The 19,734-nt window shown below is 37.5% G+C and overlaps 1 protein-coding gene across 3 annotated transcripts in view; it reads right to left on the minus strand.

The window, feature by feature from the left end:
• itga7 (integrin, alpha 7) overlaps positions 1-18,961 on the minus strand; it is a 32,015-nt gene extending 13,054 nt beyond the window's left edge. For 2 of the 3 annotated variants that reach the window (XR_006009827.1, XM_041981422.1), the window contains exons 1-5: positions 18,458-18,961; positions 4,181-4,308; positions 3,959-4,038; positions 3,506-3,761; positions 2,493-2,624 (exon numbers count right to left, since the gene is read on the minus strand). Coding sequence is in view for 2 of the 3 variants with exons in the window: in XM_041981422.1 (XP_041837356.1) it covers positions 2,493-2,624; positions 3,506-3,761; positions 3,959-4,038; positions 4,181-4,308; positions 18,458-18,675 (814 nt within the window). In the remaining variant the exon portion in view is untranslated. Of the gene's footprint in view, positions 1-1,684; positions 1,793-2,492; positions 2,625-3,505; positions 3,762-3,958; positions 4,039-4,180; positions 4,309-18,457 lie in introns of all 3 variants that reach the window. The other variant, XM_041981423.1, reaches the window with a different exon arrangement.
• Between the last annotated feature and the right edge of the window lie 773 nt (positions 18,962-19,734).

The raw sequence follows: 19,734 nt of genomic DNA on the forward strand, positions 1-19,734 counted from the left end.
TAAATACGCAGAGATTCATAAGAATGGGTTTCACATCACTTACAAGATATTCAGTGTCTTGCCAAAATATCGCTTTAAATAGCTGCTGCTTGATGGAAGGTAAAATTAGTCACCCAGTTTTGATGGACCTGAGATTATGATTGCATCCTCTATGAACCAATTTTCCCACTGTCTTTGGCAATTCCCTGTCTTTTATTATCTTGTCTTTTTTTTAATTATCTAACCATTTAATGGTGCACATGTCCTTCCTACCAACAGATTAATAATAACATTTTTCCTGGTATTCTCTAGGTTTCCATTTAAAAACATTGTTGTAAACACTTTGGTTTATTATTAAAGACAACCAATGATATTCCCACAAATCTTGAAATTTTTAAAAGTAAGAACACTGACAAAGCCAACATTATTAATGTGGAAGAAAACTTTCATTTATAAAACTCTTATCATGAAAGTCTGAGTACTGGATCAATTTAGTTAATTTTTTTAATGTTACTAGCTAGATTTCTCCTTGTTTCTACAGTGAGAGTCTTAAGCTTCTAACCCCTTAATCAGAGATAGTCAATTCTGGCTACACTTAAAAATATACATATATATATATATATATATATATATATATATATATATATATATATATATATATATATATATATATATATATATATATATATATTAAATAAAAAGAAAGGTGAAAAAAAGCTAAAATTGGGGTCCCAATCACACAAACAAATTTCTTGTATAATGATCATTAAAATGGCAAAAAGAAAAAAAAAAACACAATTTTTGTGCTGGGTTGGTATATCAAGATTATTTGAGACTCTCAAGTGCGGAAGGGCCATGTAGTAAGACGACATGAGGTATCAGTTAAATTTTAAATGGTGGGGGGTGCATTCACTTAATGAGCATAGGGAAAATCTGGCAACAGAAAACACTGTAGATCTTGGACATTTATGCTTTTGGGCAACTAATACTATAACTAATGAACTCTAAAACATACCCTGTCTCCACTGAACTTAGTTGTATTTGACTCTTACTGACACACATCCACCTAAAGATAAAAATTTTCAGATATGTTTGCAGGTTTTTACTCATGAATTGACACACATCCACTATGATCATGTTAGCATTCTGATGTTAGCATTTAGTAAAAAGAGCATCTGTGCCAAAAGGACATCCTGCTATTGGAAATTACTAGAGTTGAATTCTTTACATTTGGTAAAACCTTTAGTATAGTTAGGTTTGGTAAAACTGGAACAATCTACAGAAAAAAACCACCACCAAAATACCCTGGAAAGCTTCATTCAGACAGACATATACAGTATGAATTGACATATAAGTCTGACACACTAAAGACAGCAAAGTTCAACAGACAGATCAGACAAACACCCTCCTGCTACCAAAAGAAACAGCCATTTTTTATTTAAACAAGAACCAAGAAAAGATCAAAAGAATAAATTAAATTTGAATTAAATCATAAACTAATTTAAAAATAAATAGTTTTGGAGGGCTGCTTCTTTATGACAGCAAAGACACATTCCTACAATGTATACATAAATTAAACACTAAATAGTACATGTGGACATGATGTGGAATTAGCAGAAACAAATAAGACAAAGACGAAGAGACAACAGAGACTATGTCAACTACAAGCCCAGGCCGATCCAAACAAAACTCCACGCCTACAAACCTAAGTAGCTATTATGAGCTACATCCTCAAAGACTGTGGGCCGCTTGGAGGGCTCCAGAGTTTTGTACAGCAGAGCATCTTCAACGGGGCTAGCCATGAACAAAAGCCCTATGGCCCAAAATGGAAAAACAAAGAAAGAAAGAAACAGGGAGGAGTGTGGGTGGGGGGAGTGATGGGGTGGTGAAATGGTGAGGAAAGAAAGGGGGGAAAGGGGGAGTGCTGGTGAGGCAGGTTGTGATTGATTGGTGTTCTGTTTTTGTGGCGCATCAGTGGTTTCTCCTGCAAAACCACTGGGTACCTGGTGGAGGGATGACATTTCAGGCTCAGACTGCACATTTAAAGTTTTGAAATGTTTTTCTCTTCTCTGTTTTTTAGATAAGGAAAAGGCTGGAATGATGATAAGTTCACTGTAGTTGGGCAGATACATAATTAAATGCAACATTCTCCTTGTTTACCCACAAATGGAAGCAATTGTTGGCATCATGAGAATTCCTGCCAGGCCACAATTAGCTCTAGGCGTTTTTGTTATGTCCACCCACTGTGAGAAAGTGCTTACAAAACGAGGAGTCATATTCATGGTTTTATGAGTCATACACTGATATGCTCAGCCAGAAATAATCCCCAGGGAATGAGAGGGAAACTAAAACAAGTTTTCCCTCAACCAGTTTGGGGCAGTTTAATATCTGCTACTGTTCCTGTGGTTGAGTCAGTCATGTATGGGTGCAGTTTAGTCCTGGTGTCATCCTCCACCGGCCCTCTCTTTCTCTCCTGTGCACAAGCAGCAGTGAGCAGGGAGGGCAATTCCTACCCAGGTAACTGTGGTAGGGCACAGGGATGAGCTGGGCATTAAGTTGTTTCTGATCTGCCACCTCATACGGTCCATCATCAAAGAAACTGAGGTCAAGCAGAGTCTGGTTTAGGAGCTGGACCCGCATCTCACCTAGACAGGAAATAAGTGAGGGCACAGCAAGGCAACAAGAAAACATTTGCACTTCATTTTGCACAGTAAACTTAAGCTCAAAGATGAAGATTTATTTCACATTGTATATACAGTATGCTTTTCAGTATACTGAAAAGCATACTGTATATACAATGTAATTCATAATAATCAATAATGTCTGCTTTCATCATCACACTAAAAAATTTAGCCCTGTTAAGTTAGCATTTTCTCACTTTTTCACTGTGAACAGTCATTATAAATAAATCTGCCCATCACAGTGGCAGTTTCTGCCAACCTAAATATATACATTTTGTATTGAGAAAAATGTGGAAACGGTCTCAAATCAGTCTTGATGAAATAACATTTAGCAGAATCAGAAAAGCAAATTGCATCCACCAGACTAAATGTTGACTAAAAATTCAATGTTCTAGATTTTAAAATGTATAAATTAGAGCAATTAAGCAGCAGAACATAGCTCTGATCTTACATGGGAGACTGAGATTACATTCAACCAACTAACTGATTTCTATGTACAGTATATCTTAGAGTTTTTGTTAATTACATCGATGCTACTGGGCTGCATCATTTCCCTGTTCATTAGCAAATTGGTCTATAAATCACATGCATTTTCCTAGTAATAACTAAACACTTTACATGGACTGTCTCTCTTTGAGTTATTTCATGCATTGTAATTGTGCAGCACTTATTAAGGTACTTAATAAAGCAGGAATCAATGCAAATTAGGGAAATTACTTCAATTTTACCTTATAAGATAACTAATATTCTTTATCTGTATAGCACCAGTCACAATGTTTAGATTTGCTTGATTTGCTTTTGATTTCAGCACGTAAACTTCTGCATGTTTCAGTCGGACAAATTACCTTTCCAGTTGTATGTTCCTGGAGCTCCAAACAGTATGTAGTTGTTGTCTGGAGTAAAACTGACAGACAGGCCCTGCTGACAGAACCCAAACTGTTCATGTCCCTGCGGTCGACCCTCACAGAACTTCCATTCCCCTCCATCCAGGTCATCTCGCTCTGTCAGGTCTTCACTTAGGACGTAGCAGCGCCCAATGGGGTCACGAGTCTCTGAAGGTTGACTCACACGTTGTCTCAGCTCGTACAGGTGAGCGCAAGTCTGTTGAAAAATACCTCTGACTTATTAAAAAATATTATTTGTCAATATAAATAACATAGCAAATCATTCAAAACTATTAATAAGTTGCCATTGTTGAGACAGGTCTGGATAAGCAGCAGAGCACCATGCTATTTTTTTCCAGTCACAGGGCAGCTTCCTGCACTAATGTATATACATGGTGCTTCTACTATACTTACCACCACCTTGCCTCCAATCCCCTGACTCTTGACTGTCACTCCCAGCCACTGGTTGTCTTTTCTCTCTCTGTCAAGATTCACTGAGTAAAAACACAAAAGGAAAAATTAATCATGATGATTCTAATAATGTAAATCAATCCAACTTGGTACCAAAGTAAACAAACAGCACATTTTCACTCTTTTTTTAATGATCTATGAATCTATGAATGAACTCAAACTTACCATCTCCATCAATGTCAACCCTCTCACAGTCATACTCCTCTGGTGTGATTGGACACCTGAATAAGGCTCCCGGTCGACTGCCTCTCAAAAGGCCCTGACCTGCTGCCTGTGGCGCCCCCACCAGGATCCTAAGGGAAAATCAATAGTATTTAATTGTCAATTATGTCAAAAACTAATACTTGTTGTGAGGCTGAAATTAATTTGCAGCAATAGTCTCACCTGACCTTTAAGTCATCCTTAGTTAAGCACCTACAGCTCGAGTGAAACTACTATCATGCTTAGACCATGCACAGAAGAACATGCTTTGATTTAATTTTGATTTTGCTCATTCATAACAGTTCTGACATCTTTGTCTAATATACAGCTATCATCAGCCATCCTTTAAAATCAAGTCAAGGAAAAGTTATATTCTCAGTGAGGTAATTGTGATATTTTGGGGCCAGTGTTACTGCCCTCTGCCATATTAGGAGTGGCTGATTCAGGCAGGGATGCTATTTAAAAACTGAGTGTTGAGCCACATTCCACTCAACACTATTGAGCAGGGTATATGCAAGGAAGCGAGACATACGGGAAACAGAAGCGATGGCGGAAGCACAGAAAAAAAAATGCAACATAAGAAAACAAAACACTGAAAGCTCTAATCTGAAATTAGCTTGCGTGTCTGTAGATCTCATTTAAATATAACAATGATGTTAGCTATGAAAACGCTTGGCTCAGATGTGTGGTGACTAACAAACTGTGGCACCTGTGCACACGGTTTTCACCACCATATCTCCTCTCATATCAGCTGTACTCTTTTCAGACTTAAACTACAGTCAAGTTTGTGTCTGGGAAATGTCTTATAATGAACCATGCAGAATAACTCTATATCCAACATCGTGTCTAATACATGGCAGCCATCACAAAAACAGTACAGCAGCTATTCTTTACCACTTTTCTACATAATTGACATTATAATGCTTGTATCTGCTCTAGTCTGTTCTAAAATAATAAAGAAATATACAAGCTGTATCTATTCTTATTAGGTTTTCAAATCAGATCAGAGAGCAGATAATTAGATTTTTCTTGACAAAAAAGTAGAACTTGTTCAATTTCTCTTCATCTGTACTGTGACTGACTTTCTCCTGAGTCCAAGTAAAATGTCATGCCCTGCAGTAATCTGCAGATATGTTCATCACTGGAGTTGACAAATACTCTAACTTCTAAGAAGCTAATGGAACTGCAATGTCAGCTTGTTAGATGCCCAGAAATAGGATATTGGGCAAAGACACGTGGTTTTAAGATTACATTTCACCTTTTTGTGTTTGACTTATTTTATTTTACATAACTGTTTCACTTGCATGCAATCCAAAATATGACTGGTTAAACCAGATGTTTGTTGCTAGCTTATATTTATGTTCACAAGCAGTGACAATCTGTTCATTACAACACACAAAAAAGTCACTTTTAACTTGTCAATGTATATCTGGATAAGTGCATCATATTTCTGTGGTCCAGATCATTGTCCACATCGTCAAACACATAACGTGTGTGAGATACAAACATAGACATTACTGCATAGCCACAAGATACTGAAGCCAGGCTGTCTGAGGATGGTTAAAATATAAGTGTTGGTACAATATTAATTTGCCTACTAGCTGCAAGTACCATTGTGCCCTTTTCATTGAATTAACATCTCTGTTTTATCATGTGTGTTTTGTTATTATAGGAACAATAGTTACATGACATATAGTAATGTACTTTGATAAAGTGACAAACCAATTAATGTAGAAATATGAGAGCAAAATTATTTTTTTTTACTAAATGTCTGATTGATATAACAAAAATGTCTTAAGCAGAAATAACCCTCTCAGCTTGAGTAGCCAGATTCTTCAATATTATTATTTATTGTGTAATTTGTCATAAGCTTGTTCTCAAAACATGAAATTGGTCTAGCAGTGGTAAAGACACATAGATACTGATACCACCCAGACTATAGAAAAGCTCAACTTTCTATTTTCTGCTTCTGACAAATGCATCTGTTGTGGTGCAGCTATGTGTACTTCAGGAATGAAGCTTCACCTTAATGAGCAAGAACCCCAAACAGTCCCTCACAGCAGAGACATCACAAGAGAAAATGGCCAGATAACAATGCTGCCCATCACTGGTGGTCCACATAAAAACAACACTAACCAGCCTTAGGTCAATTCAAAACCCTGTTTAATAAGATAAATCCTACATTGCTAAAAACGTGATAAGATCAGATCCCTCATAGCTCAACATTCCAGGAGGCTTTGATTAATGCTTAGGAGTAAAGGTGATACCACTGCACCCCCCACCCCCCACGTCCTCACCCCGCATGTGTAGTAGATGCTTGAGCAGGTGTAAGGGTGTCAGGCTGGGAGGTCTTCTTATCTGTCATACCACCATTATTTGGAGAGGGGTCTAGGATGACTCCCAACATGTCTATTTTCCTCAACGGTGCAATCCTGTCAGACTAATAAAAAAAAATTTTAATGGGGAAAATAATTCATGAAGCAGGAGATACTGTATGTCCTTGCAGGAATCATGTGCTGTAGCACTATGCACTATAGCTGAGTCAATGATGCTTAACTTCCAGTACTACAGTTACAACTCAAGAAAAAAAAAGTATTCACACGGGAGCCCAAGTGAGAAATTGACTGTGAAAATAGTGAAAACAAAAATTTTTAATAATTTTTTTTAAAGCAAAATTGCAATATTTTGGCTTAAAACTGCTGACCAGAGAAAACGCAGCACATGAAAATGTCCTCATTGAATCAAAATAAAGACAAAAAACTTTAGCAGACACTTTGTTTATATCATTCATACTTGATTAGCAAAAAATAAGTGTTTAAAAGTAAAAGAAAAATAAAACTGTTTTATTTTATTTTTTTTTTTTTTAAGGTATGCTTTTACAGTCATCAACAATCACTACAAACCTAATCGTGATATGCAAAACTCTATAAGATTGAAAACAATGGTCAGTGCACATAAAACTCAGTGGGGATTAACTAACCAACTCAGATTGCATAAGCCTAGTGTTTGAGATAAACTTTCATACTTATTCACATGAGTTTGTCCCTCATCAAACAATAATATACTGAATGTTGGATATGGATTTAAGAATAAACAAGAACAGGGAGAATAATTTTATTATGCTAAAACTGTGGAATTAGTTTTATAACAGGATGAAGCATTCTGCAAACATGCACACATGCCTCAAATTTGACAAAGATATACCGTAATAGCTGAGTAATAGATTGACTTATTTGCCCTTTTCCGGTATCTAAGTCACTTCATTGTTCAGGATTAACTCATACCATACCATCATGATCTCTACTGCCAAAGTCATCTTTCAGTAAATCCACATTAGGCATGGAGTGACCGACTCTGGAGCAGATACAGAGAACAATAGGATGGTGATGGTGTCTAGTGAAAACCCACATGGACCTTGAGCCAAAACCTTTTTACATGTGTGTGTGAATTACATTGTCAGGATGAATACATAAAGCACCTGGACTATCTGACTGGACTCTGTCTGACTGATTATGTCTAAAAAAAAAAAACAAGTCTAGAGTCTTTACTTGGGCAAAGCAATGCTATTAGATATGCTAATGTAAGTCTGCTAACAGTCAAAATGGCTGCGATAACACATTGACGTTAAAGAGGTTATCTTTTCCTTTCTCACCATCTTAGATAAGCTTGTTAACAGCACAGCTGAAGCCAAAGGAAATCACATTAGCTCTGCTGAGTTTTATCCATGAAGTTGGGAGCTTTGGATATCTATGTGAAAGTTTTACCAAATTAACCCATTATTTGCTGAGAAGCCATTTGGAATAAAGTGGTGGCCCCATTCAATAAACTGAGTATTACTGCTACACTTGTAGACATTTTTAAATATTAAAAGCTGAATTGGTAATGAAAATAACCAATTGTCAGGTTTACAAACCCATTAACCTGCTGTCTTGTGATTCAAATAAAACAAAACAAAAAAAACAAACATAAAACCCTGCTCCAATTTGTTGTTGGTTGGTTTTCTTAGTCAATCATCACAAACAGCACAAAAAACTCATTACACTGCACTCATCACACACATGCTCACTGATGGGAACCTGTGCAGTGACCCCAACACGTTCTCTTCACAATCCCATCCAACCCTCCCCCCTATAGTCCATCTGCAAACACATCTCATCCCCCCTCAATCTCCCCCTACTTTCAGGAGTCACATCCCTGCCATCAGCCTTCCTCAGAGCAGCAGGAAAATATAGTGACTATCCATGTAACCACTATTCACACCAGCATTTCCTCTTGAAAACTAAAGAGACAACAGAAGGGGAGCTACTCAAACAAGCATGTGGGTTCATCTCACAGATTTAGTCTTGCAAAGCTATTTTGGGTGTTTATGAGTTTTCTGCAGCCAAATCACATGATCCTCCACTTTTAAAGACTTTCTTTTTTAAACTAGTTTCAAGTACTCAAAACTCCAGAGGCTATTAACTTAAATATTAACTATTAACTTTGCAATAATAAACAAACAAATAAATAAATAAAATGAAAGATATTTTGATCTCAAACAGAATTCAGAGCTCTATTTTTTTTTTTTATTTATTGTGAGGAAACTGATATTCAAACCAAATAAAAAGAAGACAAAATTATGAGAGGAGAGATAAAACTGCGCTAGTAAAAGATTTTGGTATGTCTACATATTACATAAGAATCATGTCAAAGGGTGAAAGGATCTTTTTTATGTATTAGTACAAAACTTTTTTTTTTTTTTTTTTACCAAACTCTTCCTCAGAATGTTCAAGCTGTGGGTTTCCAAGAATGTAAAAGTGTGTAAAAGTTCAATCAAAACTGCTCTAAAAAATATTTTGTCTCATGATTTTTCCTCCTACTCCTTCCTAACATCTTTAACATCTGTCCATCACACAGCAGTGCGAGGCTGTTTCTCTGTAGACAGTGGCTTGAAAGGATCAACATGGGGGCCAAGAGGCTCTTTAGGTCTTCTGTTGTTGTCCTGGAGAAAGACTGTGACCTATGACCCAGACACACACACACACACACACACCCACATGTAAGGGGCAAATGCAAGGGGAAACATGTGCAAGCAAGACATTAGCAACATGAACGCACACTTGGCTCAAATATTTATTCACAAACTAACAGACAGAAAAGCAGATAACTGGAGGTTGTGCAACTGAGTAAAGATCGACCCACAGTTCAACATTTTTGGATGAGTCTTGTAAAGCTGAAGGATATTTAACAGAAAATGTAGATTTCACACCTGACATCAGTTTCTCCTCTCAGATTTGCTGATGACAGAACAACAGCTGAGGATTTAGTGACCAAGCTATGAATCATCACATTTTTAACATCTCCACTTTCTCCCACTCTGACCAGAGGAGTGAAACTGGTTGTGCAAAACCACAATACAGTACATAAAGAGAGGCAGAAACAGCTGGGGCAAAATCTACTTTGGGATACTGTGCTTTGCTGGCAGTGAATATTACTCAACTTCCTTATAAAGATTCTGTCAATGGATATCACAAGCATACAGAAGCATCGAGCTGTCGTCCAAATAAAATAAAAATGGGACCTTATCATATTATAATAGTTTTATTGGTAAAAACGTGACATGTTTCATGTTTTATTGGGGGATTGCTCTATGCTTCTGTACAAGGACATTATCCAAATCTGAACAAGAAAAAAAAAATTAAAGGACATTTTGTGATACATAGATAAAGTTGATTTTAGGCAGCAAAATGACACAAAATGCTTTTCCCTGTAAGAACAATGGTAACCCTATCCTCACGACATATGCATCTTTACCAGCCCCTCAGATCCCCACCCGCCTCCCTGATCAATAAGTGAATGTCCATCTTCAGGCATAGTTAGGGTAATCATTGGCCCTCAGGTCTGAAGTGTAATGAGGACATAACCCCTACACCATGACTTCTCTCCCTCTTTTATCTTTAACCTTTTTTGTCTTTACACTTATCCACTCATCCATCTATTAATCTGTCAATGTCTGTGTCTGAAATTCTTCCTCTAACTGAGCAATCTCTCTTTCTTTATTCTTTTCTGTTTTTTTTTTTACATGTGAGACTGTTTCGTAATATAGCCCACAAATTCTCCATCCATCTTCTCTTCATATAGGGCAGAGTGATTTGGATGTACGTCTCTATATGACTACACCATCTACATACAGAATTGCAATAAATCCCCTGCAATTCTTTTTCAAAAGAGTTAAAAACATACTTGCAGGTTGACAGCCATGGGTGCCTTGGAGGACTTCAGTATCTGTCATAGGTTTATGTGATTTCTATTGGCTCAAATAAAATGACAGAAAGCTGTACGTACGTCTGACTGAGAGAATGGACCTGCTGATATTCTGTGTAATCGTTCAAAAAATATCTGTAATTCGCTTGCAAGATACCCTTGGCGTGACATATGCCTACACTTTTTCCTCTCTTTTTTTGTCATTTTAAATATGTTAATATTGCATCTAGTATAATATACTATATTATGTGCTAATCAGGAGACTTTAAAAGTCATTGACCAAGTCTCCATGTGCCATTACTATCTTATAGTAGTGTATTACTCTCAGTACTCAGGCTTCTGTTCAATCGCAAAACAAATTTGAAATGATATTCTTTAAAAGCCACAAAAAGGGAGAGGAAAAAATGTAAATCAAACATGTTTAAACTGATATATTTGGCGCTAATAAACTAGGCTTCATCAGAAGGTTGTATTATGCCTGTGTTACTAGTAGCTGTCATTTAGCAAAAGAAGTTAGTTGTCTTAACTGGAAACAATAAAAACTGTAGTGAAAATAGAGAGAGCTCTTCTTCAATCGCTGGAAATATCTGACATATTATATTATTAACATTTTTGCTAGGTCAGACACAATCCATAAGTTATTTCAATGCCCCTACTGTTTTTAGCCATCTTCAAAACAGGCAGAAACCACATCAAGCTGGTGTACCAGTTGCAATGAAAACCCAACTATGAGCTCCGCCTTGTTGTCCATATATATTAATAAATCTCTGGTCCGTTTACTGGTCATTACTGTTTTCACCTGTGCTTTTATTTTATTTATTTATTTATTTATTTTATTTTATTTTTTTCTTCTTTCAACAGCTTAGCAACAATTCCTATTTTCCCACCTGGTGCACGAACAATCAAGTAATATAAAATTGAAAACATGTTGTGTGGACACAGTCTAAGGTCAACCAGTTCAATCCAAAACAGTTGGAGAAAATAACAAAATATGCAAGGGACTGTGATAAAGCAAAGGAGATTTATTAAATGAATAATTACAAGATCAAACAGCAGATTTTTTAATAAATGCAAACAAAAAACCTCCACCTCTCTTGTAATTTCCTGTTCCTGTCTGCTTTTCATGGTGCCTTTCTGAAATCATTTCAGTATCAGTTCCCAGTAGAGCTGCCATTGGCAGATTGATTAAACTGCATCTGTATCAGTGTCAACCCAACTCCCTTCATGCACGCACACACAGAGAGGCATGGATACACACATATTTAATCAAAAGGGAAGCCCACAATGATTTATTCATCCCTGCAGCCCCCATTCCCATCGGACCCTGTACACCTCCCCCACATACAGATCATGCGATATTCAGAAGCAATTGCTGGAGTCAACTGAAGGCAATGCTGAGAATTTTTGTCAAGTTATACAGAATAAAAGCTAGAGACAAACTAGACTCACCACAACAGATCAGAATTCTGCAAGCCAGTACCACAAAATGGCAAAAATCATATTTTTATGTAACTTCTGGAATTTATCTTCCAACTGTTTTTAAAGAGCAAATGCAGAATCAGCACCTGCTCTTCTTACACTGCTTAACTGTGCAATTTATCTGCACGTCCATCAGATTTAAGTTGTATGCTTCCTCCTGACTCTGCAGATTGTGCCTGCACTTTCACTGAGCACGTGGTCCGCAAAGTAATATTCCTGAAAGCTCTCGGCCAGGCAGCGCTGCTTCCAACTGAGCTATTGTCCAAGCTCGGGCAGCACAGTGGAGGAATGGAAGAATGCTAAATAGGCAGAGAATAAGTGGGAGGTAAAAAAAAAAAAAAAGGTATTAATCGTATGTGTGTATGTGCATGCCAAACTGTAAAGACCATGCTATATACCCTTTGCTCTTTCTGACTTCTCATATAAATAAGCACTGCAACAGTCCTACATTTATGAGGCTTTCACGTGAATAACCTCTGGGAGATTTAGTAAGACAGTTACTGTGGGAGAAACTGAAAAGGAGAAAGAAAGAGGGAAAAAAAATCATGAAATGAATTGATGGAGAGAAAAGGGGGGAAAGTTCATTCAAAACTCTTAAGCTGGGGTTGAAAAAGTAGCTTATATCTGGCTATTGTCATGCAAATCACACAAATTCTTCTTTGTGTTATGAATGTATGAAGCCGTTTTACTAGGTCACATTTAAATACATTTCTTTGTTTTATAAAAGATAAAAGAGAGGTTAGGGGACATTGAACCGAGTCATGACTGATGCAAAGCCCAAAAAAGAAAGAAAAATGGAAATAAAAGGTGAGGAAAAAGTCAAAGCTTTGGTTTAACGGCAAAGCAAAGACTACCACTACACAAAAAAAGAAAAAAAAAAAAAGATGGCTAATATCATATGCCTGTAAAAACATCAGGAAAAAGTTAGCTTATGATTGGCTAATAGTAATAGGTATTTATCCACTCCAGCTTCAATTGGCATTGATGGAAACACAACATACAACTGCACGTATTAATGTTCAGTGATGCTGTACTCTGGGCTTCAAGAGTGTGCTCATCTATGTTTTTATGAATGGAATCACACATTTTCTGATAGTAATGTCACATAGAGCCCCTGAAACTGAGAGCTACAACTTGCAGATATGAATAGATAAGATTATTTAATTTATTATTTAATTTATTTATTTACCTGATTGCAAGACAGCTGGTGACTCAGTCCTGTGGTGTGTAGTTGATATCTATGCTCCAATGAAAATTAAAAATGTGCATAGATATTATTAGAATTTCATGACATAGAGACTCTCTGTTTCAGCTGCGGCCGAGGTAAACTATCTGTTTCACTTGTTTTCACGCTTGAACTTTCCCATTCACAATCATAAAAGACAGCGGAGGATTATCATTCAGAAAACTGCACAGTTTTTTATCGGAAAGCAAGTGAAGACAGTTACTGAGCAATTTTCATTCTTCACACATAGTCATTGTGGTAATATTTTGAAAATTTCAAGGCTGCACTGCAGTCATAACAATGCTGTTCTGGTGCCATTTTTGTAGTTTTAGTAGTTGTAACTGTTCTGTCTTCAGTGTGACTTTGTTCAGAAAAGCAGTTTAGCTAAGACAAGAACAGTCTGTTGTTGATGTCCTGACATTTACTGAATGCCTTTGAGCATGTTATGAGCTTCAGCAGTAAACCGGTCAGTCACTTATGTTTCCTTTTGTTTGACATCATGGTACTCTAACAGTAGAAGATTTATTCCTTGTATTCCCTGCTTATTGTTAAAGAAAGCTGTTATTCTGCCCCAGAATCCTACAGTTGCATCTATGTTAGCATGTTTTATAAATAGCTTCCTGTCTTTTGCATTTGACTTCTTCTGCTTCTTTTAAAATCAAACAGAAAACGCTTTGCTGCTCCAGTCTTGTTCTTAAAGCAGTTAATGAAGCCTACAATTCAATGAGAGGATTTGTTCAGCCTCAGAAATCTCTGTTTTAGATTCTTACTCAGCCAGTGACACCAAACTCCAGACAAGACGTTTAGGACTCTACTGGCTGCCCAAAGCCAGCCTAGCAGTGAGGCAGAGCATTCCTTCCTACAAGGGCACCAAAGCAAGTCCACGTGTAAACATGAAACTTACTGCAACCAGAGACTTTTCCAAATTCCCTATGAGAGCTATGCAACACAGCCCATTTGTCAACAGCCAAAGAGAGGGATAAATAAGTCAAACCTATTGTCTATGGTGTGTGGCCATGCTGCAGATTAATAAAGTTAAAAAATAGACGTAAACGCATTCATTTGTCTAAGAAGACCCGTTTAGAAAAAGGATATTGGCTTTAACTTTTTAAATTTATTCCAAAAGGAGGCACCTTGGTCAAAGTAGAGATATAGCGCAAGAGAGGTTGAGAGAGCTGGTCACAGATCTTTCAGCAAGAAACAATAATGGATTATTTGTGGCTTACACTGCAGCAGCAGCAGAAAAGCCTTCCCCCCACTTTTGCCAAAGCCCTTTAAAAGAGACTGATATCTTGAGGCAGATATTTTCTTAAAGAAAAGACATTTAAAAAAAAAAGCTTAAATACTCTAAAGTAGTGTTGGTAACAGAATGGTTTATATTCAGAGAGAACACAGGTAACGTGGTGTTCTGTCAGGGCTTCATGGGTTTGTTCAACATATGCTGAATGTAGAAAGAGTGCTGACATTAGTGTTGATGTCATGGAACTATTGTGCCTGAGTACAACTTTATAACCAATACAATCACTGTCTATTTGTTATAGTCTGGTAGCAAAATGGTTCAGAAAATGTAAAGCTAAAACCATTAAGAGTATGTTAAAACATTAAAATGTTGAGTTTCTCTGAGTATCTCGACTTTTTGTTTGTTTCTGTGGGGTAAAAATGAGCAGTCGCTGAATTCAGAGACAATACCGGCGCAGGGATTAGGCTCAGGGGCTCCCTGTCCTCACTGGTCAGTGAACTATATGAGGAAGCACTTCTCATGCCATTATAAATAGCTGACGAACACATAACTAAGACTCAAATATACCTCCATCTTATCCTCTGTCTGGCATCACCAACAGCAGAAGTCCCCCTAAATTTGGTGTGGCGCTTCTGCTTTATAACAACCGTGATATGAAATGCTAATGGTTTACAGAAGTCCAGGATGCCAGATGGAGGCTCTTATCTCCTTCTGAGGGTAGCATACTTTCCCTTCATTGAGACATGACACTAATGAGGATCCCCTTACAGTCAATATGAGACCACTGTGTCACATGGGTCCACCTTTACCTCGACCTTTTTTTTCCCATATGATAATGGAGCTGTAGAGTCTGGGGCAGCCAAATGCTGGGACTGAAGAGATACTGTAAAACTGAACAAAAAGACACTTACAGACATTGTGAGGTAAGACCTTTGAAAAACTATACTCATATTAACCACTGCTTTCAGAACCAATAGTTTTCCTGTGACTTCTGGGAACCAGAGTCATTAAAACTCTATAGACTGTCAGTATGACTAAGCTGATCTGTATTAGTCTTTATATATTACAGGTTGTGTGATCTTATCATGAGTAAGCTCAGGACAGTGAATCAAAGAGGGAATATCATTTTCACCTCTGAATCAGGTGACACAAGTCCCACAATGAACATAAAGCAGAGTGGCTACAGGCAGCAGTAACCCAAACTCTCACAATACAAAAAGAAAATGAGTCAAGATCATCTCATATCATTCAGTTTTGGGTAGATTATTTCGAGACAACATATCAACTAGTAGAATAAGGATGATAGTTGGTTACGAAGCAGATGAACTACAATAACATGGGGAAGGCACCGCTGTAAAACCTAATGAAATTGTACAAGCAGGAAGAATATTTGCTGAGTTGCTGTCTGAATAATACATCGAATCTAATGAATAATAACTTCATCTCAAAACTTCTTAATTCCCAACAAGAAGTCAAAAAATAGATGGTAAATCATGATTTCAGAAGAAATATTTATTTTACTCTAAGGTGACATATTCAACTAACTATAGGAATCCAACACACACAACCAATTTCTTAAAGTCAGGTATGTTTCACATGAAAGGTTCCAGGAAGACAATGTTAAAAATGTAAATATACACTCACCTTCAGGAAATTATTAACTGAATCTGTTGCTTTTCAGTGACTTTCAGCCCATTGTACAGTGGTTTTTCTTTGCCAAAGAAAACCACTGTACCCCACCAGTTAAGAACCAAATAGCGATTATACTTTAAAATAAGGTATACTTTCTAATAATACTGGAAAACTATCAGATAACTTTCAGATAACTATCTAATAACTATCTGATGACTAAAGTACACTTTATTTAGTTAACTATCAGATAACTATCTGGTCAGGTCAAGTCTCCCAAAATCAGTTTTGACTATTAGGCAGCGTTGCCTAGGAGACAGGGACTTTGCCCAGAGCAGTTTGGTTACATATATCCTGAAATCTTCTTCTTTTGACTTTTTATTGGAGCATGCACATGACTGTTTAGAAGAAGTCTACTGGGCACCGTGTGTACATAAATATTCTTGTAATGATTAAAAATCAAATCTGTAAAAATGGCAGAAGCTCGCAGCCTGTTTGTCTTCTGGCTCCCAAGGAGGAAAGAGTTTCCTCAGGTCTGTGTTCTGTCTCTGTCAATATAAAAATATAAATTCATCAAAAGAAATTGAACACACTCTAACACAATAATGAACTTGCAGTATTTTAAGGGTCTGATATTTTGCAAAGGAAGACCAGTAATAGCTCTAGAAGAGAGGAACTGGAGTTAAATTTGACATAAATTCTCATGTCGCTTTATAAATGCAGGCGCTTTTTTTCTAGAAGTTTTGGCTTTAAATCAACTTGATGTGAAATGCAATCACAGATACATAAACTGAAAGAAAAAGTTTTTTTGTTGTTTTTTTTCCCCCTCTTTTTTAATAATGTGGTCACAAACCTGAGAACAAAGCAAGATGCAAGCTTGATGAGTAAAATGATTAATTTGTCTCAGGGCAAATGTGCATTGGAAAAAGTAGAGTGGGCACACATGGGCTCAGTATTTCTCAAACTCACTGCCGGGAAATCTACTAATTAGACTCAGAGCAGAGATGAAATCATCATAAGTAATAAAACCATTAAAGCTGGTGTCACAGCATACTGGCAGCAGCATTATTCATGCCACTCACTTCCACCAGGTGCATCATCATATTCACCCATCACTTCAGACATTTATTGACCATCTGCTGGCACTTACATCACTGATGCACAATTTCTCTGTAGTATTCCTTCTTGTTTACTGCAGGCCACAGCAGCAATACAACACTTTTTTATTATAGTTCATTTTTAAAATAAGCTAGAGGAGAGCTGCGGATAAGCGAGGAGGTTTTCAGAACGGTGGCATGACTGTGTCTGATGTCATTCCTCTGGTCTTACCAGGCGTCAGGATGACTCCAGCACGGGTAAACTGAGAATCCAACAGTTAAATATGGCGCTCCAAAACAGGAGCTTGTACTATATTCGAAAATCTTAATTTTCACATCTATATTTCATTTGTTATTGTACAATATATGTACAAATTCATTTAATTGCTAATGAATAAAGAAATGGAAGGCTAATAATATAAAATGCATATATCAGTACAATTCTACAACACAAGCACCAAAAAGCTGTAGTGTAATGCTTGCATGATCCATTTTCCTGCACAACTAAATACTTCTGATCTTTCAAGTACTTCTTTAGAATCCCTTCTTCTAAGTCAAATTTTTAATACAGGCTTTAAAAAATGATCTATGGTACAGATAAAGTCTCAGCCACCAAATCAAATGGGATATCTGTATCCCTTTTAGCAATATTTATTGCAAAGCTTCCTGCAACAAACATTTCCAACAATGTACAAGTAGATTTTCTGCTATAACCAAGTCATGATTTCTGAAGGACAAGAAAAGGGCTTATAAATTGTTCACTCACACTGAAAGATGCATCAAAACAGCTGCTGGCAAACTGCTGATTAGAGAGCAAGCATAGTCAAGCAAACACACATACACAACTCATCTATGACCACATACAAATGAGTCAACACACTGAAGTGCATTTCGGTATCACATCTCCTGTGGCAGTGACAGAGGAACAGGGTCATCGGCTACTTCAAGAAAAAAGACTTTCAAAACATTTTAGAGATAAAACCCTATCTGCTGATTCAACAGACCTCATCCACTCTCCATTTACAATAAATCACCCTCCATTAACTCAGAGCTCAGGCTGCTCTCACTGCACATGCTGCTCATAAATGTGCATGAACTCCTGCAGTTATGAGTGCAACAGTGATTTGGCAAATCGAGTAATGGTGCAGCAAAGAAATGCTGAGTCTACATCCCCATAAACTCTAAAACATTCATTTTTAAAATGATAAATTGTGGTATGGCAAGCATTTTGTTAGAGAGGCAGGTGCAGATGCAAGAAATCACACATTTGAACTCCAAGTCAAAAACACACAGGTCACACAAGCTCAATGCCACATTGATCCACTTACCAGCTCTGAGGTTCTGGAGTAAGCTGTTGGTGAAGTGCAAGAGAGAAACCAAAAAAAGTGCCACGGTCTCCTAACTTATGCAGTGTGTGAGTAGTATCCAGGTTAAAGCACTGGACTTGAATTAATAGGGTTAACAGACCCCAGAGGAAGATAGTCCAATGATGAGAGGAGGAAGATGAGAGGGAAACAGTGTTCCCATGTCCCATCAGGGCTGCCATAGCAGGGTGCAGGTCCTGCAGCAGTGCAAGTTCAGTTCAAGAGGAGCACAGAGGAGATTCTTTTTATGGCTCCCAAAAAGCTAGAAGAGAAAAAAAAAGGCAAATCCCGTGTAATTCTCCTCTCCTTTCCTCTCTTCTTGTTTCCAGCCCTCTTTCTGCTTCGCTCTGTCGTGCTGGCTCTCAACTCCGTATGCTGCTGTCAGTCTGAAGAGCGGGCTGTGAAAATGCGGCTGCTACTACTCTGTGAATGTGTGTGTGTGCAAGTGTGTTTCCCTCAATGCATGTGTGCCTCCCCCTCCTCCATGCTCAGAGGGAGACAGAGGACAAGTGCCTTGAATAGCCCGCTCACTCCTCCCCTCTCTCTTTCAGGTCCTCCCTCCCCTCCTAACCTCCCTCCCTCCCCTCTCTCAGCTGACATCAACACTCAGGGGACTTGTGCCAAAATACCAGGCAAGGTTGTCAGGATACTTGGAGGCTGTTGAACAGAGCAAGAGTAGGCGAAAAGACAGCAGACTGTTTTATCTGCTGAGTTCACACGCTCCAAATCTCCTCCTTCTGTGGCCACTTATTGCTGCAGGTGCTTGTACATCTGATTGTCACAAAGGGAAAAACTGAGGCACAATCTTAAAAGTTAAAAAGCCAACATGAAAAGGAAACAAAAGGGTGTTTTTTTTTTTGTTTTTTTTTAACTTGAAAGCCCTGACATCTCACTTTGGATGGCAGCGATCTGGAAAGAATCTGGGACACAAAAGGGGTAGAAATGTGCACAGTGACCCAAGAAACTTTATTACTGACCTTTAGCTCTCCTGAAAGGCTAGACTGGGAGAATGTGTTCGCTGTGACAGAGCAATGCTAACAGAAATAGTACAATAACAAAACACCAAATATTGTTTACTTATTCACAACATAATGAACTTCTGCATGATATACTTCCATGAATTTTCCAACAAAAAAACAATACAAACATATTTCACTTATTCAATTTCTGCATTATTTTCCACAATGGGCACCCACACCCTCTTTTCTTTCCTTCTTTTTTTTTTTTTTTTGTATTAGGAA

The sequence above is a fragment of the Melanotaenia boesemani genome, chromosome 3, assembly GCF_017639745.1.
Source record: "Melanotaenia boesemani isolate fMelBoe1 chromosome 3, fMelBoe1.pri, whole genome shotgun sequence".
Lineage (NCBI taxonomy): Eukaryota > Metazoa > Chordata > Actinopteri > Atheriniformes > Melanotaeniidae > Melanotaenia > Melanotaenia boesemani.